Genomic DNA, 25,960 nt, shown 5'->3' with positions numbered 1-25,960 from the left:
GATCAATGCATGACCTCTGCTACAGAAACAGTGACAAACTGCTCAACAATGGAGCTCTTCTCTGATTGGTGTGCCAGACTCCTTGGGTCAGTACCTAACACAATCAGTATTCCTGCAGTTTTTTTTGGCTTTGATCATTCCATTTCAAAGTCAATATTATAGCTTATTGATTAATTTATTGGTATTCTGACAGAAAAATATCCATCCTCAAGAGAGTGGAGAATATTTTTTTTTGGTGATCAGTGATCTCATGGTTGTACATTTTTGTGGGTTTCAACAACTTCTTGTGTGCCACCTAAAATTGAATGAGATTCAAATGTAATTGCATCTCTCCCGGCTGGACATTTAGTATTGAATATCAAGAGATCAGCCTTGGTTCAAGGTTGGATTTGAAGATCCCTCTCTCTTTGGCTTCCTTCCATCCAGCCATCGACCCATGGCTGATTAATTCCAGAAGATGATGTATCTTTCTCATGTCTCCTGGAATTACGTTCATGTTTGTGGAGCCTATCGTTGCACATGTTAGTAAAGGAACGATTTCGACTGTGTGTGGTGCACAGAAGGTCTTGATGAAGGGTTTCCACTGATGGTGCTTCGTCTTGCTCCAGATTTCTGCATCTGCATTCTCCTGTGTCTCGAATGTGCCCAGTGTTGAGAAAAGTTCGCAGGATAACGTTGCGTTTTCGTTTCCCCATACGCTGGACGCTTTGCTCTCATGCCAAACCTCGATCTTTTAATAGTCCTGGCGGGGATTAGAAGTTTTGGGGGGTCCTCTATCGTGCTTGGACATTTGAACAATCTCAGTGCAGTCGCTCAAGGGCACTTGAAGCAGCCTCAATGACGGTGGCAGGGAAAGTGCCGTGACCAGGGTGGTGGGGGATGAATTGTTTGCACAAGCCCACCCACCGCATATCGGACCCTCCGATCCCGAATCGGCCGACCCGGATTAACTTCGAAGAGAAGCTCATTCCGGGGCTGAGCTCGCCAAAGCTGAGACTGGGCTTCGCTGCAGTTTGGATGCGCTGAACAAGAGCCCCGACAGGCCCCTCACTCGTCAACAGGTGGGATCGCCCGCTTTAAAACGCTCCAGCGATGTTACTTTGATTTCGATAGGAAATCAGATGCAGGGGAATGAGAACCCACGGCACCGAAAGAGAAAAGAAGGAACCGTCCACCATCCATTAATGGGGATCTTGGAAGGGGTCAAGTTTTGCCACTGGGAAGAGGCGGCGGCTCCGCGCTGAGTGACAGCCGAGGAAGTGGGGCTGGACGGGGCGGAGCGACGCAGGGCACCTCCGCCAAACAGCCGCACTCATTCAAATGATGCCTGGCGAATAAACATGGAGTCAGGTAGCAAGCACACCTAGGCTCTGCTAGATTCCAGCAATTGCTTCAACTCTTGTGTGTTCAATTGGACGAGAAAGGCAGCAGCCGGCGGATTTCGCAGCTCGGGGGGTGGGAGATGGGGCTGCAGCGGGCTCCCGTCTAGTGCTCTCTGCCCAGGTGATGAAGCCGCGGAGGAGAGGGTGAAGCCGGCGATGGATGCCGAGGAGCCGCCGACATCCACCCTGAAGGCGAAGGTGCCCAGGAGCAAGCGGAGGAAGACGCTGTCGGGCAGACTGTTCAGGCGGAGGTCGCTGAGGTCGGTCGGCAGCTTCGTGAGGGGGGTCTTCAAAACTTTATTCACTCTGGCACCTTTTGGAGAGGCGGCGCCCGCCGGGGGAGGGGAGCAGCAGCAGGAGGAGGAGGAGGAGGAGGAGGACGACGGAGGCTTCAGGCATGGAGCCGTCACCCTCGCCACCTGCAGCGAAGCCGGGATGGAAGAGCAGCAGGAGCTCGGCGCCGCCGACAAGCAGCCGCAGCCCGAGAGGGACCGGGCGTCCTGGGGCCACGGGGACAAACCTCCCGGAGTGCTGGGTTTGAAAAACCATGGCAACACCTGCTTCATGAACGCCGTGGTGCAGTGCCTGAGCAACACCGAGCTGTTCGCCGAGTACCTGGGCTTGGAGCAGTACCGCTCCGAGACGAGGCAGCTGCGAGCCCACGCCACCCTGGGCGGCAGGGAGGCGCCGAGCCGGAGCGGCGCCGAGGTGACCGAGCAGCTCGCCGTGCTGGTGCGGGCGCTCTGGACCCTCGACTACACGCCGCAGCTCTCCGTGCAGTTCAAGGTAAGGAGCTCTTCCTCGGCCGGCTGCTTGGGAAAGGTGTTCCGAGCAGGAATGGGACGTGGGCGGCGACCGGGGTGCCCCACTCTTACAACTGCGAGACAAGCCCATGATGTGTCAGGTGCAAGCGGCCGCTCTTCACTGGGTGCATTCGGTTTTTGGAGAAGTCGATGCTCAAAACCAAATGCTCAGACCCCCGCACCAAGCGAGACAGGAATTTTGCATTGCCTAACTTTCAGAGCGTTGCATTCAGCTCCGGCATCGCTCAGTGACTGGTGTTGAACACAATACGAGTTTCCTTTTTTATCTCGCTCGCAGCCAATACTGCACACTGGTTTCCCCCCCACCCCCCCGCAGTATCCAGTCTATCCACCCATTTGGATCAGTGACAGCAATAGGGTGATTGCAGAAGTTAGTTTTGGGAGGTTTCATTTCAAGGCAATGCTGCAAGTTGGAAAAGTTAATGATTTTCCCCTCTGGTGGAATTGGGAATTGAAAGCGCCTCTCTGTAAACCAGCACTCGGCAGCGTTCGAAGGGTTGATTTTGAGAAAATTGTGTATCAGCCGCGGATCATGGGGATGAAAAGAGATCCGAGATTAAAGGGGGAAATTTCTGCAGTGAATTAGGTCAATGATCTGCTATTGAGATGGCTGGCTGAATTGTTGATTCAGAGCTCCGTGGAGTTGTGATGTGGCAGGTCCGAGTTTCAATGCAGTTCCTGGAGCAGGTCTCCCCAGCAACACTTTCACAGAGATCTCACCAGCCAAGGGTCACTACATTTAAAGAAAAAAATAGCTCTGAAATTTTGAAACTTGCATTTTTGCAAAGTTGCGTTTGTGCTGTGGTGAGCGTAAAATGATAAGATAGAAGTGGTCTGGCACTTGAGCCAAGGTGCATTAACAGATCACGAAACTCAACAAACGTGTTGCTATTTGGAGAGCATGAGATTTTCTGTCCAATTTCAAGTCTACAACAGCAAGAGGAGGCTGTTAAACTCCACCAATTGATTGAGTTTCCTCTTCAGTATATTTCATCTTTTGTGTTGGATGACTCCCTCTTTCCTTCCTTCCCAGTCTTTTTGCACATTATTGTTGGAGATAGTGAATGCTTCCTGGAATCACTTATCAAATTCCCAACTTCAAATATCAGATAAATGTAGACATTAACATTTCCCAAAGTTCAAGATTCAATTTATTATCATAGTAATAAAACAGTGTTAACCATATACGGAGTGGAAACAGGCCATGTTTTTGCCTGCTGCAAGGCCGACAGATTTGCCACTGGCAGGAATGGCCAAAATGCTTCTTTCGGTCTTGCAGAGAGAATCAAGAGAGTTTCTCTTTCCCCAACCCCCAACCCCCCCTCCCAAGAGTCATTGAGTGTCTGTAGATTTGCCTCCAATACTTCTGCAGCCCCCCCCAGAGTCCAGTCCAAGCCATTGGCAAGTTATAACATCAATAAGATTTGGACTTGAAAATGCCAGCTGTTCGTAGTGAAGTTTTTGAAATGGTGCTTTTAAAATAGTCAAAGAAAACTTAATTAATGCAAATTCCACATTTGACACTCCTTGAATCAGCTCAGTTATTTCATTATGGTGGTTGACAGAAAATTTACTGTTAATGTATCAGCATCACATGAAGATGGTAATTAAACAGGAAAGTCTGCGGACGGTGTGATTGGAGAAACCCAGCAGGTCACGTAGCATTTTCCAAACTGGGTTCCTTGGAACGCGCAGGAGTTCTGTGGAAGAAATGGACACTAATAACTAAAACATTTTATATTAAAAAAAACTTTATTTAATTTAAATTTTTATCTGTGTTTCTAAACCGTTGCCTCAACTCGAACAAAACAAACTGGCGTCTTGAAGCCTGACATCACGTTTTTAAAATTTAAAGTCCCCCACCCCCCCCCCCCCCCCCCATTCCCTTGCTCCTTCCCTACCCACTCTCGCTTGCTCCCTAAGCGGGAAGTGAGGGACGGTGGAGGTGGCCTGGGCTGGGGCCGGGAGCGAGAGGTGGCGGGGTTAGCCAGGCCTGTCATGGGGAGCAAGGGCTGCCGTGGGTAGCCCAGCCTCATGATGAGGCAAGGTCAGGAGGGGCCTTACTAAAGCTCAGGGTGGAATTTAATCCGCTACTGGTGAGTTTATTTACTTTTTTTTAATATGCTTTCTATTTATTTATTTGACTACGTGCTTGTGTATATACCAGGTCTTTTAAACTAAATGACGATTGGAGTTCTGCGATTTCCAAGTGCCTCCCAAAAGAGTTCCTTCCACGAGTTTAAAAAGTTTGGGAAGCCTTGATCTAGAGCACACATGTCAAACTCAAATTCACGGAGGGCCAAAATTAAAAACTTGGACTAAGTTGAGGGCTGAACTAAATATTTATTGAAAATTTTCAACAACATCTGCATGTTTTCTCTTCTTTCAACATATGTAATGTTAAACTTTTTCTTGTTAAAATAAATATTTTATAATAGTTTTGGATAAACTCTTTCTAGAAGCATTAACAAATGAGAAATAAAATATTCAATAAATAATATTTCTCTATAGAGGATTTGTCAAATGTTGCTAGTGTGCTGTCGAATAGTAAAATCTGAGGGCTATTGAGAATGTGGGAGAATAACATGATTCCTGAAACAATCAAATGGGTGACTGATTGTGGGCATGAACTCTAGCAGGGTTATTTGCCATGCCCTTTTTCCATTGGTACAGATATCCTTTGTTTTACACACTTCTCAAGTTTTATGCCTAATGAGCTTGTATCCAGGTGCAGGACCATTTTTAACCAGGAATATATTTATCACTGTGACATGAAACTATTGGAAGATCGTTTTATCCTGAGATTAAAGTTCATAATCCTTACTCAGGCCTGTGTGCGGGAGGGCGGGGTTTGCGGGCGATCGGGTTGGACAACAACAGTGCGGGGGCATCGGCTCTCGCTGCAGGGCGGCATCTCGGCGGATCAGCGGCCCTGTCACCGTGAATCGTGGATCGGCCTGAGGCAGGGAGGGGGAGTGGGCAACGGTCCTGGTGAGGTCAGGCCCGAGGCCTCCGGTTCCGGGCGCTGGGAAGCAGCCTTGGCTTCCCCTGACACCGGCCAGGCCCCAAAACCAGAGTCCACAGTGAGACCCTGCAACGTAAACAGAGGAGGTGGGGGAGATTAACAGGCTGACGCCAATGCATTCTGGGATTTGTTGTATTACTGTGCATGTGCTATACTGGCGCAGCGGCCAGCGGGCCATCTCTAATACATTTTTGAAATGATCTTGCGGGCCAACTTTGGCCCGCAGGCCAGAGTTTGACATGTGTGCTCTATGCCATCGGAACTCTGTAATTAGTAAGGGATTGCTTAAGGTGGGATGTGAGTGGGAAGGAAAGGGTGAGAATCACTGCTCTAGACCCAATTGTTACTGAAATATTTTGCTTGAGAAAAATTGTCATTGGCCCATTTCCTTTAGCGTTCTGAAACCGTGCACAAGACGAGTCAATGAGGGATGATTAAAGCAGTGGTCTTCAAACTTTTTCTTCCCACCCACAGACCACCTTAAGCAATCCCTTACTAATCACAGAGCACCAATGACACAGGGACGCGAGTGGAAAGAAAAAGGTTGAGAACTGTTGTATTGTGGTAACTCCACATCTGATTAGGTTAATTGTTAGACAAGTGGTCAGAGAAGGACCCCTCCCCCCCCACCCCAAGAAAGGCTTAAATCACAGGAACAAAATAAGCTTCCGTCTCACTGCTCCCAATCTTACACACAGTCCTGATGTGGAATGTGGGGTTGCAGCTCCACGTTCACCCGAGTTCAGGTGCTGTCTGTGTGGAATTTGTACGCTCTCCCCTTGTCTTGGACCAACAGGTCGGTCGCCTGACGAAGGCACCCGAACCCCCCGTTGAAACGCCGGCGTCCGGGGCGGAGGAGGAATTGGCTGAGAAGAGCGCGTTGCGCCCACCCCCCTCCCATGGTTGGAGAGGGATTAAACTGCGATCTCACGGCGCCGGGCTCGTCTCCAACAAAAGGAGCGAGAGGCAGGGTCCGCCGCGCACGGAGCGAGGGGGAAGGCATCGCCAATGAGACGTTCGGTCTGGCGTCGCCGCTGAAGCGCAGACCCAGCGAGGATGGTCCCCAACTCCAGCCGCGTCTGTGCGTCCGGAAGCCGGGCGGGCTGAGTGCGGCGCTCCGATCTCCGGGATTCGGGACTCTGAGATCCCTCCACACCTCTGGCGTCTTCATTTTCACCTTCATTGTGCATGCGCTATACTGGCGCGCTGGCCAGCGGGCCAACTCTAATATATATTTAATATGATCTTGCAGGCCAAATATAATTATATCGCGGGCCAAATTTGGCCCGCAGGCCAGAGTTTGACATGTGTGATCTAGAGGAAGCAAAGGTTAACCAATGTTTTGGGCCTGAGACCTTCGTCACCCTTTGCTTTCTGGTGCATGCCTTGCTGAGTTTCTCCAGCACTCTTGTGCATTGTGCTGTTGGGTGGTTAGCAGTTTTGTGGAAATGCAACAGAAAATTTTCGAAACATCCTGTGCCTTCATTCCTTTATTTTATTGCCTTTGTCATTTCTTTCAATATTCATTTGCTGCCTTTTAAAAAGAGTTCTTGTTTGTCTTTGCCTACCACATGCACTATAGCTTTTCATCTACAATGTTCAGTTCTAATTTTAAAAAGTGTGGTCATTTTGTGATCCCAATGCTCCTTCTGCACAGTTGCAGCCAGATCGACACTGCAGAATTTTCTATTCTTCTTGTATTTCCATTATCTGTAGGCTCTTGTCTTTATTATTTGTTTGTGTCAGTCGAAAGAGGAACCAAAGTTGATTTTTTTTCCCCTCTTTATTATCCTTTGGAATGTTCACAGAATATTTAACACTGATGCTTTAATTTAATATTTTGTCAGGTATCTCAAATAGAACTCTAGTGATTTCACCACTAGTGCATGTTGGGAGCAAAACCAGTTCTATTGATTGAAAAGTGGAACCTATTGCTGTACGTAAATTGGTCAACATTTCTTTTGCATTCATTATTAAATTAAATCCACAAAGACGTGAGTGAAGCTTCACCATTTTTTTTTATTTTAAAAAACCCACCTTGTCTCGTAGCTTTTCTGTCACTGATAATATGAGACAATGGATGCAGTCAATTCCAAGATAGACTTGTTAACGTTTGCTTGAATGTTTTTAATGCCTCGGTTTGTTAATGTCAGTGATGTGAATACTCTAGTTGTCTATGATGTTCAACACAAAACAGCATGGATGGCTAGTTCTCCATTCCCTGTGCTATAATTATACCAAGCTTAGCAAGGTGCATATGTACCCACTCCCCTCTCCTTTTGAAATTTGTACCCTCCAACTCCAGAGAAAGCAATTTTTTATTCACCTTCTTGCCTTCCCTTCTACTATAGTTTCTCAGTTCTACCTTGCCCTGCTGCCGACCTCCCTCTGGGCTCCAACACCGAACTGGGTTTTTACTCTAGACTCCAACTGTATCCATCATTATTCATCTTGACAATGAGACTTGCCTTTGACCTCATTTACCCCACTTCCATTAATTAAACTGGGGTGTGTGTGTGTGTGAGAGATCACCTCACTCTGTTTCCAGTTGGTTATCACAGCCGGGTGTCTACCCTGACACAGAGCCCCATTCAACAGCAGTTATTAACATTGTGACCTTGGACGGTCTGTCATTGATCCTGATCCAACGTGACCTTGCTGCTACTTCAGACACTGGATTGTACGCTCCTACCTGACTTGGCTGTAATTGAGTGCAATTGGTGTAAACCTATCGACACTCTTTATCTCAGTTGCTGGAAAATTTGGCCTTTAAACGTACAAGCTAAATTCACAATGCAGGCTGTGTAGTAATTGTAGTTACTTATTCGAGACTCAGCAAAACTTCTAGAAACACATATTTGCAAATGTACGTTATTATCTTTAATTGTACTCTTTTGAATGTTCCTCCCACTCCTAGTTGTGGAGGTCAGACTGGTCTTCAAGCTCATTTGGTTGATAATATGCTATCATTAATCTATTGATACGTTGTACTTTATGGCCATTTCCTCTCTGGACATCACTCTAGGTCAAATCCTCATTTCCCTCGTCATGAAACTTCTTGTGACCTCATTACATTATTTTTATCAATATGAGTAGATGAAATGTTTACCATTTGTAAATGAAGAAAATGAGGAAATGTGGCTCAGCAAGCAACTTTCTTTCATTTGATTGAATAACATGAATAGTTCTATATAAAAATGGCACATTGTCTTATTTTATTCACTGGTTTGCATGCTAATTAAAAAAAAAACCTAATGTTTCTTCCGTGTTAAAATGGCATTTATTGAACATGGCTTCAAAATAGCATAAAATGGGTAAAATACATAAAAGTAGCAAACACACAGTTGAACTGCTAACAGTTGCTGACTAACATTGGAATTCAGTTCTGATCCCTGGCACCATCTGCCTCCTGCAGTAAAATGCCCGTGATCTGGAATTCAAGCAACTGGCAGCCTCAAGCAACAGGCAAAAAAAATGTAAAATGAATAGGTTTATTTTTTTAAAAAAGGTAAGGTTTAAAATTGTAAATGTTCTCTGAAATAACACACAAACCTTTGAAGATGGAAGCAAATATTCAGCCAGTGGAGGGCCTTGGATGCACTTTGCTGTTTGAATAACATTGGGTGAAATAGCAAAGGCATTGCCCAGTGTGAAGAGGTGCTTGATGCCATTCGCTGTTGGAGTGACTCTCTTAAAATGTCTCCTTATCCCTGTTTAGTAAGAGTTGCCCCGGTCTGGGGCTTTATTTGTAGACTTGTGGGAGGGGTGGTTAATTATCTATAATGTGCTCTATGGAGGGGGAGGAACCTGCAGATGCAGCAACAGTTAAATGTTTACAAAGAATGTGACTGGAAATAAAGTAAAATGCTTCAAGGTTTATATATTCATGCAAGTGAAGTTTGTTCAGTGAAGTACAGTATAGTGTTTTTCTTTTAAACTGTTTATCTTTAATGCAGGTGTATTAGTTAAACATTGTAAGAGTACATTTCAAGCAACCAGAAAATACACTTCTCTGGCATCTACCAATCCTTGGGTGACAGATGCTGGGTGTATATATATTTGTATTTTCTGGGGCCATGTGGGTTTCCTCTGGGTATTTTTGAGTTTCTTCCTATGCCTGTAAGACGTGCAAGTTGGTGGGGTGATTGGATGTGGTATTTTGCCCCTATTGTGAAGGTGTGTGGTCGAACCTGAGGGGAGTTGATGGGAATGTGGGGGGGGGGGGGGGGGGGGATAGAATATGGCAGATCAGCATTTCTTCCTCCTCCAGTGCTTGTAAACACTTCACTTCTAGGGTTTTCCACTTTCTTTAAAGGATTGACCCCTTTAATTTTTAGAAAAATCTTCATGTGGTTAGTGGTTCCAGGACAGATAGAACCATAAAACACTACGCAGAAAATAGGCCATTCGGCCCTTCTAATATCATTCCGCTTGTCCCATTGACCTGCATCCAGTCCATAACCCTCCATCCATGTATCTATCCAATTTACTCTCAAAACTGAAGAGTGAGCCCACATTTACCATGTCAGATGGCAGCGCTTTGCACACTCCCACCACTCTGAGTGAAGAAGTTTCCCCTAAACCTTTCCCCTTTCACCCTAAAGCCATGTCCTCTTGTATTTACCTCTCCTAATCTAAGTGGAAAGGGCCTACTTGTATTTACTCTGTCTTGACCCTTCTGATCTGCTGCATGGCTGCTCTTTGCCTTTTAACAGCTCTGACTTCTCACTGTTTTAGAAGTGTTGTTCTCAGCAGTGGAATTTTTTTTTCAGAACATCGTGGCAAAATATGGATCTCAATTCCGTGGAAATTCCCAGCATGATGCACTGGAGTTCCTTCTGTGGTTACTGAACAGAATTCATGAAGACCTCAATTGTTCACCCAGCAAAAAAACAAAGCCTTCTGTAAAGGTATGTTTGTGTAGCTCCTTCATTTAATTGGAGGAACCTCTTTTTTAAGATGAATTTGACCTGTTGTATTTGCAGGAATGAGACTGTTAAAATACTTCAAAATGTTCCCCAAAAATACTTTCAAGTATAGATTAATGAAATATTCTGGTCATAATTTTTCCCCTTTACATTTTTTCTTTCAATTTCATGGAGAAGTTTCACACAATATAGGCCTTGTATGTTTTGCTCTTTGTGTATGTCATTAATATAATTGAGAACTTCAATAAATGAAAATGGTGGAAATATTTACTAAGTGCGTGTCTTTCAACAGCGACATAGTTTTAACATTACAATCTGATCATCTGTCTTGATAAAAGATCGCCAGCCTGAAATATTAACATTTCCCCCCCCAAAGATACAGCTCAACTTGCTATTTCCAACCTTTTTCTGTTTCTTAAGAGATCCAACATGATCAAAATTTTACTTTAGTATTTAACATTTACAAGGAAATTCTACAGAGATGGGGACTGTGACGATTATTGTAGCGAAAACCTACATCAGCAATAAGTGAATGATCTTTTGAGTATAAAGGGAGCAACATGAGTTTATGGCTTCTGATGTTATATTTCACAATACAGGCTGTGGTTTTAAATATTATTTGCCATTGCAATTAATCATGGCCATTTTTAAAAATTGACAAAGCATTTTTATTCATTATTCCTTAGTTTGAAAAAGCAGTTTTTCAATTTTTTTTGTTGCAAATTTTGTGAAAAACCTGTTCTTAAAATATATTTTTGAAAGAGTTAAAATTCAAATTTACTGGTGCCATAAAATAGACATCAGATCCATTCAACAGCCTGTTCATTTGTCACTTCTACTTTGGTCAATGAGCACAAGGGTCATTGCCAGCGTGTCATAAACCACATGACTGAATTGATCATGGTGGTGGTATCTGTGTTTGCATCAGCATTTTTAGTCACAGTGTGTACATGTGAATCAACACTATTTTTTAATAAGCCTTCACAGCAACAGCAAAAAAAAATTGTCTGAAATTTCTGTTGACACAACTTGAAATTGCATATGTAGAAGAGGTAAAGCACAATGTTGTGGAGCATCAGATGCAGTCCCATGGTGGTACCCTGCTTCAAATTCCTTGTAACTGAGGAAAAATGTTATAGTTTCTGAAACTTTCCAATGTAGTGTTTAAGGGCCTGTATGTGTTAACGCCCTTTCTCTAGAAGTATCCGAGCAAGACCATGCAAGTTGAAACATTACAGTACAACTCTGATTGTCCAAAAATGGTTGGGGCCGGGCCTATTTTGGATAATTTTTTTTTTGGAGAACTGGTCACTTTTTAATAATAGCCCAGTAGCAAAAGCAAATCATTTGTAACAGTGTTTAAACAACAACAAACAAGGGAAGGCTTTTAAAGCATTAAAATAATGTTTAATTCTCACCAAAAAAATGCTGGCCGCACTGATTTCCCCACTGAGACCCCGCTCGTGCTAGGAGCCTGAGGTTTTTACTGCTGCCTCTGCTGGGAGCCCAACGTCCCTAGTCAGTTCCGCTCCAAAAAAAATTTGGACAAATGAGGATTTCTGATTTGTTTCGGGTATCTTTGTCTGAATTTAAAAAAAAAGAGTTGTATTTCATTTCCAAGTTATTTTAAGAAGCATGATTTGGTGGGGAAAAAATCTTCAGTTGCAGAAATTTTTTTTTTTTTCTTAATTCTGAGCCAATTTTGGACTTTATTGACATTCAATTCTGCCACCCGATGGGAGAGGTCAGAGATGTCAAGGTGGCACAGTTGGCATAGCGGTTAGTGTTCGAATCCCACACTGTAAGGAGTTTGTACTTTCTCCCAGTGTCTGCGTGTGGTTTCCCCAGGGGCTCCGGTTTCCTCCCACTGTTAAAGTACTGGGCGAGTAGGTTAATGGGGTGTAAGTTGGGTAGCACAGACTTGTGGGCCAAAATGGCCCGTTATCGTGCTGTGTATGTGAAATACTGTAGATAATGAAATTTAATGTGGACGAAGGCAACCGCTTTACAAAGGAGGTGAAATGGGAAACTCCATGATTGGCCATTAATGATGCTGAATAAGACCCACCAACGGAGTAAACCTGATGTTCAAAGGATCTAATTGTAGCAAGGTCAGAACATGCTGCCCTGCAGGTAAATTTATTTAGAGACAAAGCTGTGATCATGATTTTGTTCTTCTTAAATCTAATTTGACTACATCCTTGTAAAGTATTTTGGCAAGTTACTCAATGCTAAAGATTCAAAATAAACACAAGCTGGTATTGGAATGCAGAGATAGTTTTCAGGGTATTATGGAGTGAGAAGAGCAACTATTACAAACAGCATTGTCATTTATTCAATGAAGTTCGAGATCCTTCCAGCCAAATGTAACATGTGATGTTATCCTTGACTGTCAAAGCAGTGGAGACGGTAGATATGGGAAATGCTTGGGAAAAGCCGAAGCAGGCATCTGGTGTTATTTTGGCTCGCTGATGGTGGAAGGAATGAACTGACCAGGCTTTGCCCCGGATGAAGTCGAGCTTCTTGTACCTCCATGCAGGTGATCATGCAACACAAAAGTTACAGTCACCATGGTTGAAGTAAAAACACAATGTTGGAAAAATTCAACAGGTCAAACAGTGTAGCAAAGATAAAGATGCATTCTCAACTATCTGGTGTTTTTACTTTTAACACAATGTCTGCTGTCTAAAAAGCACCAAGATGGAATGGGGGGGGGGGGGGGTGTCATTCCAAACAACTATTTTTTACAGCAGCAGACCTAGTAACAGTCATGGTACGTCATGCGTAATTCGCCATTCTGGGACCAACTCGGGTAAGGATGTGTATGTGTGCCATATTTATTTTTAGTGTACTTACAGACAAAACATGCACATATCCTTGGCGTGGAGGAGCCCTGAGACTTCACCGTTAAGGTTTGGATTTTAAACTTGGTGCAGGGGAGCGACATTAGGAACTTTTTGAGATTTATAGCAGGGAAATGGCCTCTTTAGTCTACAAACCTGTGGCCCCCCCCCCCCCCCCCGCCAATCCAAATACATTTTTGAAGGGTAGGAAGAAACCAGAGCACCTGGAGGAAGCATGCAGGTCACGGAGAGAACGTACAAACTCCTTATAGACAGTCCTGGATTCGGACTTGGGTCATTGGCACTGTAACAATGTTGCTTTAACAGTTAACTGTGCTGCCCAATCTTTTGGTGTTGAATGTTAAAAGCATATATATCATTGGGATTGATTTGAGCTGGCTACAGATTGGCATTTGCAGTGTGATGTCTTGATAAGAGACTGACGGGATCATCCATCACTGGTGGTTGCAAATGCAGAAAACTCATCCTTCGCGTGCTTGGTTCCTCTTTCTTTGGAACCCACCAGCTTAGAGCATGTGAGGATTGCGGAGCATCATGTTGAGTGCATATGTTGACTTCACGTTGGAGTAGAATTTGTCTTGATGTTTCCTTTCATTGAATATTTTACCAATATTCTTCATCCAGACCAGCTGTGAGCTGGTGCCTGCGGAATCTTATTGAATTAGGAGTCCACACTTTTTCCAGGGAGGAAAGATCGGAAATGACAAAAAGAATTTAATAAAGAGTTAATCTCCCTTTTTCATTTTGACCTGTTGAAATCATCTGTTAGGACATTTAATTCAGTATCTCATCCAAGAGGCCACTTTCAGTGACTGTTGGCAGACTTTTTAAAACCATGTTTTAAAAATAGCTCGTTCATTTCACCTTCAACGTTCTTAAGATCAATGCACTTCGTTCAAATGAGTAGGTGCATGTAATAAAGTGCAAATACTAGGTGGAGGAGGCAGGAGGTGGGAGCAATGTTGCTAATGCAGGATTTTGAATGTGTAAGAAACATTCTGTTAAAGCCGAAGTGAGAAGACCAGGTGGAATATGCCTTTACAGTAAAGGAAATTTGCTTTGGCGACTAATGTAAATGCAGACTAAAGTATCTGCTTAATGATTTGTTTTCTCACTAAATTCGGGTTTGTGTTGTGGCACAGGTCAACTTTTCATTCATGGCTTTTATCTCGAGCTGGAGCTGGAGGTCCTTCTTCTGAGTGGTATGGAGAGGAAAAAAAAAGTTTCCTGTATTCTCTTAATGCCTCATTTCTGTTTTCAGGAAAAACATGAACATAACCATGGGAACTTTGTGGCCAGCATTTAGAATGTATCGCTTTGAGTCTCAACTTTCATTTTTGCTTGATGCACTCGGCATCAAACAAAATTCAAAGTGAGTGATCCAAATTGTTTATGCAGCATTTAGCCTAAGTTTTATTGGTTGTTTTTTTTTTTGCATTTCTAATTTTTTTTTTAAATTTTTTATTTTTCACACCATAATCCACATTAACCATGATACATACTTTTTCCTTTTCAAATATAAGTTTTATTGCTTGTTAATGAGTGGCACGCATTGATACTTAAAACCTTGAGAGCTCCCAGCAGCAGGTATGCTTGTGGACCTTTGGCACAAGGGATTTTGGTTTCCTTTTGGAATGGGACGTGGATGTGGGATCAGCTTCTCAGAACTCCTTGATGCCTTCCAACCATCAACCATGGTGCACTGACAAATGTTGTTTTATTGCTGGTTTTATTTGATGGATTTCTGAAATGAACTGCATTTTTGGCCGGAATGGTCCAAGGTCAGGAGGCATTGACCTCGAGAGTGGTGTGTTCCTTACTCTTCCACATTTATTTATTGGAGCCGTATTCCTTTGTTTTCTTTCACGCAAAACTCACTCCAAGTCATTTATGTTTTCCTCAAAAGCATTTAATATTTTAGTTTAGGAAATTTTGATAAAGCATTTCTTCTTTTATTACTAGCCCGCTAAAACAAAATTGTTGGACAACTATATATTTGACGGGTTTTCCTCGGCCATCTTTTCAACTTTGTAAGTTAATGCTTAGTAACTGTCTTGGCCAACTGATGGATTGGAATGCCTGAATATACATTTTTTCCCCCCATTCGGTACTAACGAGCATTTCTTTGGTCATCGATCTACAATGGATTTCTAAAGCTGCTGAAAGTTTAGGCAAGTTCAGGAGGTTTAAAATAAAGGAAATTAAAAAAAAAAAGTAAGAGCAGAATGATCTCCATATAAAGAAATCCAAAAAGCTTTTACAGGCATAATAATACAAAATGGAGGGTAATGGATCATAACAGAGTTGTATGAAAATTTAAAGCTCGCCAATGCAAACTTTTTATATATTTAAAAAAAAGTATTCTCTAGGAATTCATGAAAACAAGTATGAACAAAAGTTCTGGAAATCTTTCCACAATGCAGTTTTAATTCATTTTGTCTCTGGCCCAATGCATTAAATGTACAGTATTTTTTTTTTAAAATATCACTCTGCAAACTACTTTGTACTTCATCATGGATGTGGAAAAGATATTTCCTCGTGACATGATCTGGAATGAGGGGCTGCAGCTTAAATTCAAGAAGTCCATTTTAAAGCAGACAAGGTGAGTTTTTTTTTCCCCTTTGGAACTCTTTTTCCCAGAAAGGATATAGGGGGTGGGGGTTGGGGGGGGGGGTGGAAGAGGATCTGAATACTGTATTTTTAAGGCATGCACAAATACTCTTCATGAGCAGAGAGGGGAAAGGAAACTTTTGAGTACTGTAGAAATTTGTGTAAAAGTTGATCCTAGTCTCCCACCGGCAGACCAGAGCTCCTGGGGCCTCTGTCGCAAACTTGCAACTTGGCCCTTGCTGCTCATCCGTTGGAACTCCTGCCGCCTTCAATGTGGCCGCCCACTGATCGGAGTTCCCGATGCCTCTGATGTAGCAGATACTTAACCGCAGTCCCGACTTCCTCCGTGGTAGGAGAGAAAAAACACACAAATGCTGGAGAAACTCAGCAGGTCAAAAAGTACCTTAATGCAGCAAAGCTACATCACCAACATTTTGGGCTTGAGCCCTTCATCAAGGTGTGGGGGAACATGAGAGATGTCTGAATTGAGGGGGGGTGGGGTGGGAGATGATAGGTGGAGAGGGGAACACCGCAGGAAAGGGGGGAGGAGTCGAGGCTAGGTGGAGAGAGAAAGGAAGTAGGAACTGGAATAACTAGTTAAAGGGGGAGGGGGGGGGGAAGAGCAAGCTTATAAGTGGAATGCAGTGAACTCAATGTTCATGACCTGGGATTGGAAGGTGCCCAGATGAAAAATGAGGTATTGTTCCTCCAGTCTGTGGGTGGTCGGGTTGGAGTGGTGTGAAAGACCATGGACGGACGTGCGAGCTTGAGAATCTGACTCAGAATTATCTCCCACCCTCACTAACCCCCTTCCCCCTTTAGTTCGGACATCTCTCATGTTCTCCCACACTTTGATGAAGGGCTCAAGCCCGAAACGTTGGTGATGTATCTTCACCTTTGCCACATAAAGGCACTGTTTGACCTGCTGAGTTTCTCCAGCATGTGTTTTTTTTCACTTAACCACGGTGTCAACAGAAACCTGTGTTTTACCTCACCCCAAGAGAGGATGTGTGTTTTGGTGCGCAGACTCGATTATTACTTTAATTTGTTGCTTTTGCTCTTTATTCATTTAGAGATCATTTGGACCTTCGAGTGTGATATGGTATTTTGGATTCCAGTATGAATTTCAGCCTTTCAAAAGTAGCATCCATGTAATAGTTGACCCCATTTAACATTTTTTAAAAATGCTCTGCGTAATTTAACTTTTTTACAAGTATATAAGGTATACAGTGATGTAGAGTTGAGATTAGAATCCAATCAGCTATGACGTTAAGTAGCAGGGCAGGCTCGAGGAGCAGAGTGGTTGGATCCTTGTATGTTTGACACTGCTTCGAGGTATTTATGTAGGAAGCTTTGGGCTCCTGAGAGGCGCTTGATGAAACATACCTTTTGGAAATCTAAGTATGCAAGTAAGCAAGGCTATCAGCTTGGTTTTGATATCGAAAGAGCACTTCTTGATTTTTAAATTGGTTGGACTTTTGCCCTTGGAAGCAATCAAATGCCCGCTAGTTAGAAGATACTTTAAGTAAACGCAAATATAAACTTCTATGTTCAGCAGTTTAAAAGAAATATATAATTTCTTTGGCACTTTTATTAAAGGTTTGATTAGTATTGTCACAAGCTCACTTCCTTTCAAGGTAATACCTTTAAAGAAAAACATCTGAAGACACTATCACAGTTGCTCTACTTTCAGCAGCTGCCATTTTAAAATTGAACAGAAAAGAAAAAGTTGATGCACTAGTACCTAAATGCTAAAAACAAAGTGCTCCAAGTGCAAAGTCTTCCTCTGCCCTATAAATCAGAAAGATTGCCTTTCATTCTGTTACAATAACCGTCCATGCATTTATCATAAATAATGTGTAGTTTTGAATGATAAAATCTTGCTTGTATTAATCTGGAGGAATGTGAGAAGCATTGATTTCTGTGCAAAAAGGGTTTGAGGGGCAGGGTCATGAAGGGATCAGGATGAAATTCTGCCTTGTTGATGGTTAGTTTTACTTTTGTGGTGGTGATGGTGTAGCGTCTCCTAATGGCAGCGCCTGCTGAAATGAAAAACGTCCACATACACACGACTTTATTTGAATTTTACACGCTGCTTTAAGGGTATGTGCCACTTGCTGTCTAGAACACGTTGGTCTGTGGGAGTGACGTCCACGTGTTGAGGAGTCACTGCCCGCTCAGCGCTACACAACTAGGAAGCGGCGACGTTACCGAGGCAACGAGTGTTGCAACGCAGGCTTCTCCTAAGAAGGGAAGGGGGCCTGGGCCATCTTGCGCCAACCGACTTGGGAGGTGATTATGCCCATCTAACTCTGTGATCGCTCGGCCTGCTACAATGGCATATATGAGTGCCATTTGTCAGTTGAGCAGACAAAAATTTCTATGGGATAGTTCCAAGGGATTCATCAATCATTGGTGAAAGGCTCAAGCCTGAAACATTGGCTATGTTTCTTTGCTTTATAAAATTGTCTGTTTGACCAGCTGAGTTTCACCAGCATTGTGTTTTCTTCAACCATGATATCTACAGACTTTTGTGTTTAACTCTAGAAATTTCCAAAAGAAAACCACAAAGGAAAAATGTGGGTGGATAATATGATGACTTTTGAACCTCAGCTTCTTCTGAAGATGAGGTGTAAACCTGGGTCAGTATAATTAGAGTTTCATGATACTGTCACACTACGTTGTGGCAACAACTTTTATTCCTCTTTCAGGTCGTAGAATTTATCTCCTGAGTAATGTAGCCTAAAGTTGTTTCTGTGTGGGGATCATGGAAGATGATCAATTCTGGGCATGTAATGCGTTTACTGAAACTTTGAAATAAATTTTTGTCTAATTTTGATTTAAATGAGGAGGTAATGGGGAATTTTAAATTGGAGGGTGTATACTTGTATTCAAAGAGAAAAGAAAAATAATATTCTAAGGAGGGTAAAAGGGAAAGTATCTGAACTCCAGTTTTGCACAGAAAGTTACCTTTAGAAAGGGATATGTAAAGAAACGATAACAGGAGAATATGCATTTAAATCACAACACATAACCCAAGGAAGTGACAGAATGCTTCTTTACAGCAAATGTAAGTATTTTGAATGTAAACCTTGCTTTAGTTCAAGGCAAAAAATCTGCAGCATCAATGGTAATGAATTGACGATGACACCTGCTCATGATAACTGAGGAATAAAAGTTGGTGGAAATGCTGACGAGAGGCCCTTCGTTCCATTGAGTCAGTACTTGGACCTGTTCTTTCAAAGGGCCATCCAGTTGATCTGACTACACTTTCCAGTCATCACTCCAAAATTGTGCAAAAAAAGAGTTCTTTCAAAGTTTCAGTAAACTTATTTTATGCCAAGAATTGGATAATCTTCCATTACACCCAAACAAAACAACTTTGGGCTGCATTGCTCGAAAGATGAATTCTATGGCACAGAAGATGAATAGAATTTGTTGCCATAGTGTAATTTGATCTCACTAATTATGCATGGGGATAGTTTCCCCTTGAGTTATTCTTTTCCAATTTGCTTTTGATGGGTATAGTTGTGCCTTTAGGATGCAGTCCTTGTAAACATAGAAGATTACAGAAAATAGGCCCTTCAAGTCTGTGCCAAACTATTCTGCCAAGTCCCACTGACCTGCACACATTCCATAGCCTTCCATGCCCCTTCCATCCATGTACCTGTCCAAATTTTTCTTAAATGTGTTAAAATTGAGCCCATATTCACCATTTCAGCTGGCAGCTTGTTTCACACTCCCACTGCACTGTATGAACAAGTCTCCCCTGAATTATGGATGTGGATAGATGAGATCTATCCTTCTCTAGAATTAACAAAACTAATAGCATTATGATCAGTGGTCCCAAAATGTTCCCCAACACATACTTCGGTCACCTGCCCTGTCTGGTTCATGTAGAGGAGATCCAGTATTGCACCCTCTCTAGTTGGTGCCTTGAAATATTGGTTTAGAAAACTTAACTAAGCACATTTGACAAACTCCAAGCCATTCGGCCCTTTTATGGAATGGGAAGACCAGTCAATATGTGGAAGGTTAAAATCTCCTACTATCACAAGTTTGTCTCCTGCAGCTGTCTGCTATCTCTCTTGCAGATCTGCACCTGCAATTCTCACTAATTATTGGGTGATCTATAATACAACCCCATTAGTGTCCTTTTCCATTCCCCATTTAGCCTCAGTGGACGAGCCCTCTGGTCTGTCCTGTCTGAGCATAAGAACGAGCATTGTCCTGACAAGCATTGCCTCTCCTCCCCTTTTCATCTCCTCCTTCTATTGTGTCTGAAACAATGGAACCCTGCAACATTGAACTGCCTGTCCTGCCCCTCCTGCAACCAAGTTTCACCAATGGCCACAATGTGCCAATCCATGCTCTAAATTCATCTCCCTTTCCTACAATACTCCATGCTTTTGACATCTTCCTTGGATGACTGATTTCTTTGGAGAAAACATTAGAACAATGGCTTCAAATAACTGATGACCCATTATTTTCTGTCAAAACCCTTAATTTTACATACTTCGAGCACATTTCCACTGACTTTCTTTGTTGCAAGGAGAATAACTCGAGCATTTCCAATAATTGAAAGTGCAGCTAGAATCCCTCATTCACAGGATCATCAAAGAAAATCTCGGACTTCCTTTCCCAACTTGTATCTTTCCGAAAGAGTGGTCCCCAGAGCCAGATACAATATTCCATTAGGGGTTGAGCGTGCTCTGAATAGGCTTAGCTTTATTTTCTAATATCCAGGATATTACGATGTGATTTATGAACTTGTGCTACCTTTCCTACTATATTCAAAGGTGCTCATTCTTCTTGTAATCTTACTTCAAGATTTATACCATTTGGCATGTATTGTCTCTCCTCATTTTCTTCCACATGAATGTTACTGTTCCACATTTATTTCCACAATTGCAGGCTGACTTCCTTTTATGCATGATTTTAGATACAATTTAACAAAAAGTTTCTCTTCTGCCTGCTTTCCTCTCTCTGATGTCAATGTCTCTTTCTGCTGAATGTATTCAATGACTCAGCCGCCAAATTTTTGTTGGTGGGGGGGGGGGGTGGGTGCAAAAGAACCCAGATGATTCACAGTCTTATGAGAAAATAAATTCTTCCTCACCTGAGTAGAGTTTTAATGATCCCCAAGTAGATAACCTCTTGTCAGCTTTACCTGTGAAGCCCCCTTGGAATCTTGCATTTTAATAAGATTACCTCCCATTGCTCTAATTTCCCATCTGTTCAGTCTTCATTCTTGGAATCAACCTGTGAACTCTCTCTCTGAATTGACCAGGTTAAGTTGATTGCTACTTTGATTTGAAGACCAAAATCCTGCATAGTACTTAAGAATTGTCCTGCATTGTAGATATTCTATTGCCTTCACAAACATTTTCCTCCTTATAACTTGCTGAACTTGTAGGGAAACATTTTATTTCATGTGCAAGGACACCCAGATTCCTCAGTACAGAAATGTTAATAAATCCCTCACCACTTAAATGATAGTAAAACACAATGCTGGAGAAACTCAGCAGGTCGAAGAATGTACTTAATTTAGCAGAGATAACCGACATATTTATCCTGACCCTGTTTTCCATTAGATGGCTAATCATCCACCCTAGTTAACATAATACCTTTTGATGCCATGAATTCTTTCCTTCTGCGGTAACTTTTCAAATAGTATATATTCACATCTATTTGGTTAATGTTGATATGTTACTGATGTATTGATTCGCCTTTATCTACTTGCTTGTTCAAAGACCTCCAATAAATCTGACATATTCTGTTTCTCTTTCATGAAACCGCATTGAGCAAACCAAAACAATCAAACCGAATCAATATCTTTCTACTATTTCCTTAATATAGCTTAGCACTCTTGTAATGACAAACATCGGGCTAATTGTTGCTTTTTGTCTCTTCTGAAATGGAGACATTAAATGTGTGTTTTTTGACGGGCTTCCTTTTGCACTAATCTTTCCACGAATGACACAGACCAAAGCCGTGCCTAAATGATAACCTGTCTGGCAGTACTGAATTCTCTCAGCCTTGAACAACAATGTTTCATTGCCACAGGACTTGAACCCCTGACTTTCCATCTGAGATGAAAGGCTTCACTTGTAGTATTCTGACTATTACAGGAGCCATCCCCAAGAAGCGTAACTGAAGCTGGTCTTGTGGAACACATTGGAAATGTTTGTTGCTGAAATTCTTTTGATTGGCTGCTGTAACTTAAACCAAGGCCAAGATCAATTGCCCAAACAGCCTTTCTATTGATTATCCTCAAGTTGTAGTACTTGACAAGAAGAGCTCTGTGATGGAATATTTGGGAATGTTATTGGGAGATAAATTGGTATAATTAGAGAAGGTTGCATGCATACACACACTTTAAAACAGATCATTTGAAATACTGAAGAAGTCATATTCAGTGACTTTACAGAAACTATGGAGAATGCTGTGCACATTTCACAAGTAGGTGCTAATTGAAATGATGTCATGAAATGAATGGACTATTGTCTTGGAAGAACAACCAGAGCCAGGTTGACTACTTTGGGCCTTTTTGCAAGGCTTTTGACCTCTCTGCAAAGTGCTTACTCAGAGGTTATTGTTTTCCTAAAATAACAGACGGACTAGAAGACTGACTCCTATTGTTTGCTGGAAAAGGTCAGGGGTTTTGCAAGTGAGAGAGAGAAGGACATGCTGCTGACAGTTTGAATCTCAGAGAGAAAAGGGAGTCTTTGACTGTGTGTGTCATACACAGCTGTAACGAGCCAGGAGAAGCTTGTTGGAACTGAAACAGAAGCTCCAGTGCAGTGGATGGCTGGAAGTGCTATCTGTCTGATGTTTCTCTTGGAATAAGTGGAACAGAAAGGAACTCTGTGATAGCTTGAAAGAAAGGGGTTATCATCTGGAAAACCTTGATGGGACAAGTTTCATCAGTGAGACATTGAGGTGACTAATGGTAGTACCTCAGTTGTGGAAATCCTGGAACAGCACATCTCTCTCTCTGCAAACCTACAAGAACCTTTTCGAGCACCAAAGCCTGGTGAATTTATACATGTTCATTTCAGGGCACAGTATAAGAATTGCTTGTTACCAGTGAACTTGGAGGAATGAGAAGTGAGATTGAACTGTGAACCAAAGAACTTTTCTTAAATTTACATGCACCTGCGCTTAGAATTAGAAAGGGGTTAAGTTGATAGTTATAAGTTAAAGATTGATTCTGTTTTCATGTTTAAAGATGATTAAAGACAACTTTTGTTTGAGTGGCTACTTGTTGTGGTGGATGTCTATTGCTGCTGGGTTTTGGGGTCCTTTGGGGTCGTAACAGCTCCTAAACTGAAATTTTCACAATAACAACCATATTTTCTCCCTGGAAAAAAAACACTGGATGTAGGTGCTGAATAAAAAGATGATGCACGTGACGCATTTGTAGCAGGTTGACTTTCTGTTAGCCTCTGGCTCTGGACTTGGTCTAAATGGTAGGGATTGGTTTATATGGTAAAAGTTTAGATGTACAGACGCAATGTTAAAATCTCTCCTGGATGGTGAAGTCACCTTCCACTTAATTTATGATATGATTAAGGTGCTTTTTATTTAAAGCTGGGAAGATACTCCTTTGTTTGCTTGTGAGGAAGTCATCGCCTCTCTGCAGTGAATTTATTGTTTCCACTCTGAGGTCAAATACTTGTTGAAATGTGGACTAAAGCCATCTTCAATGCTGTCTTAAACAAAACCCCCCCCCCCCCCAAAAAGCACACAGTTTTTGAACGGCCTGATTTTTGTTTTCCTTAAATTTCCCACAATGCTGAGTGCATGTCTGATGATTGGGGAATCTATCTGTTGGTATTGCTTCCTTGATATTGGGTATGTGTAATTTAATTTTTGTCTTCACGTCAAAGGAATCCTATAGCCCACACGTCAATACAGGGATGGGAGAGCCTGCAGTCTGAATTATTTTTACTGTCCATTGTAAACCAGAGCACAGTAGAAATTGGATTTTTTCCAGTTTACAAGCAGAGCTTGGGAGAGCACATATTTTATGATGAATGCAGAGCCACACCCTGAAATCTGGGTTCACACTGGCTATTGTATAAAGGCAGATTGTATGGCTGGCAATTAAAGGTCACTTGCATCCACTGATTTTTTTTTTCCCTCTCTTCTTTCACATCTGGCCCCAAAAGTGAAAGGACGATAAGGTTCACTGAGACTTCTCCACGTTGGCTGCTTTCAGTGTAGATGTTGAGCAATCTGAAGTGGTTGTAACTATTTGTTGAAAAATTGTAATTTCAACCTCCTAATTGGGGGATTCATTTTGAAATGAACATTAATTTCCTTGAGCAAACTGCTACGATGGCTTCTTTCTTGCTTTACTCTTGTGCACTTCATCATGCAACGACATTTAACATATTCACTGTTTGTTTGGGGAGTGCTTCAGAATGTATTGGGACCTCTTATCATTCTTGAATTAAAAAAAAAAATTGTGCTTGTGTCACTTTTCAAAGGGTCACGTTTGGAAGATTGGTGCAAGTAACTTTTAAATTTAAATTTAGACATGCGGTATGGTAGCGGACCATTTTGGCCCACGAGTCCGTGCAGCCCAATTTACACCCCGTTAACCATCTCCCTCCCCCAGTATGTTTTGAACAGTGGGAGGAAACCGGACTCCTTGGAGAAAACCCATGCAGACACATGGAGAATGTATGAACTCCTTACAGGAAGTGCAGGATTAGAGTCCAGGTCCCGGTTGTTGGCACTGCAAAGGCAGTGTGCCAACTGAGCTGCCCTAATATTCATGAAACATCTATCAGTGAACAGAGAATAAGCATAATGATTAGCAAATTGCATTTTCTTTCTTTTTCAATATTTTTTATTAATTATAGGTTAACAATAAGTGAAGAGAATAGGAGTACATAAACAGGAAGGGGAAAAAATTCATATGCATCATTTGATATGGCATAATGCATTACACCACAATTAATGAATATGTTCTCATCTCCTCAAACTGAAATCTTCAAAAAAAGAAATATATAAAAACCCTGCCTAATCTTCATCAACAAAGAGAGAAGAAATAAAAATTAAATACTGGGTAGTCTGGAAGAGAAAATAACTGTACTAACTAAGTCATGTGGAAATGATTCATAAAAGGTCGCCATGTCTCTTCAAATTTAACAGGAGTATCAAATGTACGACTCCTAACTTTCTCTAAACTTAAACATGACATAATTTGAGAGAACCACTGAGTCAAGGTTGCAAGCTAATATTCGGTATAGCTGACAAAGTCTTTATTCTTCTTTGGCTTGGCTTTGCGGACGAAGATTTATGGAGGGGGTAAATGTCCACGTCAGCTGCAGGCTCGTTTGTGGCTGACAAGTCCGATGCGGGACAGGCAGACGCGGTTGCAGGGGAAAATTGGTGGGTTGGGGTTGGGTGTTGGGTTTTTCCTCCTTTGCCTTTTGTCAGTGAGGTGGGCTCTGCGGTCTTCTTCAAAGGAGGTTGCTGCCCGCCGAACTGTGAGGCGCCAAGATGCACGGTTTGAGGCGAGATCAGCCCACTGGCGGTGGTCAATGTGGCAGGCATCAAGAGCTTTCTTTAGGCAGTCCTTGTACCTCTTCTTTGGTGCACCTCTGTCATGGTGGCCAGTGGAGAGCTCGCCATATAATACGATCTTGGGAAGGCGATGGTCCTCCATTCTGGAGACGTGACCCACCCAGCGCAGCTGGATCTTCAGCAGCGTGGACTCGATGCTGTCGACCTCTGCCATCTCGAGTACTTCGACGTTAGGGATGAAAGCGCTCCAATGAATGTTGAGGATGGAGCGGAGACAATGCTGGTGGAAGCGTTCTAGGAGCTGTAGGTGATGCCGGTAGAGGACCCATGATTCGGAGCCGAACAGGAGTGTGGGTATGACAACGGCTCTATATTTTATATATAAAAAAAAAAAAATCCATCCTCTCCAATATTGGGAGCAAATGGCATTTTCATAGAAAACATTACATTTCCTTCTGACCTGAATCTGGAAGGAATTCGCTAACTTTTTTAGCAATGGCAATTGGTATCGATTCCCATTTTCAGCAATTCGTTTTTGTGGCCTTGAGGCAAAACATTTTGTAAGATTTTGCATCTTCTCAGCTGCTGTGATTTAAAGCCACGGCAGATCTGTGTGGCTATGTACATTGGTGCAGCGTTTTAAGCCAATCTGACTTAAAGCAAGTGAAGCCACTTCCACTGGAGAGATCTCATGGATGATTATGTATCTTTGAGTCTGACATCAGAAGGCTGTTTTGCAGCTGTAATTTGACAAATTGTCAAGGTTCTGACTGCGGAGCTTGGACAT

The 25,960-nt window shown here is 42.5% G+C and overlaps 1 protein-coding gene across 4 annotated transcripts in view; it reads left to right on the top strand.

Annotated features, from left to right (window-relative positions):
- The first annotated feature begins 492 nt into the window (after window positions 1-492).
- Window positions 493-25,960, top strand: part of usp43a (ubiquitin specific peptidase 43a) — a 379,969-nt gene continuing 354,501 nt past the window's right edge. For 2 of the 4 annotated variants that reach the window (XM_069929602.1, XM_069929604.1), the window contains exons 1-2: window positions 495-2,168; window positions 10,004-10,141. In XM_069929602.1, the coding sequence (XP_069785703.1) occupies window positions 1,539-2,168; window positions 10,004-10,141 (768 nt within the window). In that variant the 5' untranslated portion in view covers window positions 495-1,538. Of the gene's footprint in view, window positions 2,169-10,003; window positions 10,142-25,960 lie in introns of all 4 variants that reach the window. The other 2 variants (XM_069929601.1, XM_069929603.1) reach the window with 2 other exon arrangements.

The sequence above is a fragment of the Narcine bancroftii genome, chromosome 3, assembly GCF_036971445.1.
Source record: "Narcine bancroftii isolate sNarBan1 chromosome 3, sNarBan1.hap1, whole genome shotgun sequence".
In the NCBI taxonomy this organism is placed as follows: Eukaryota; Metazoa; Chordata; class Chondrichthyes; order Torpediniformes; family Narcinidae; genus Narcine; species Narcine bancroftii.
Note: the sequence above shows the minus strand (reverse complement) of the source record. Positions and strands in the feature narration are given on the sequence as shown.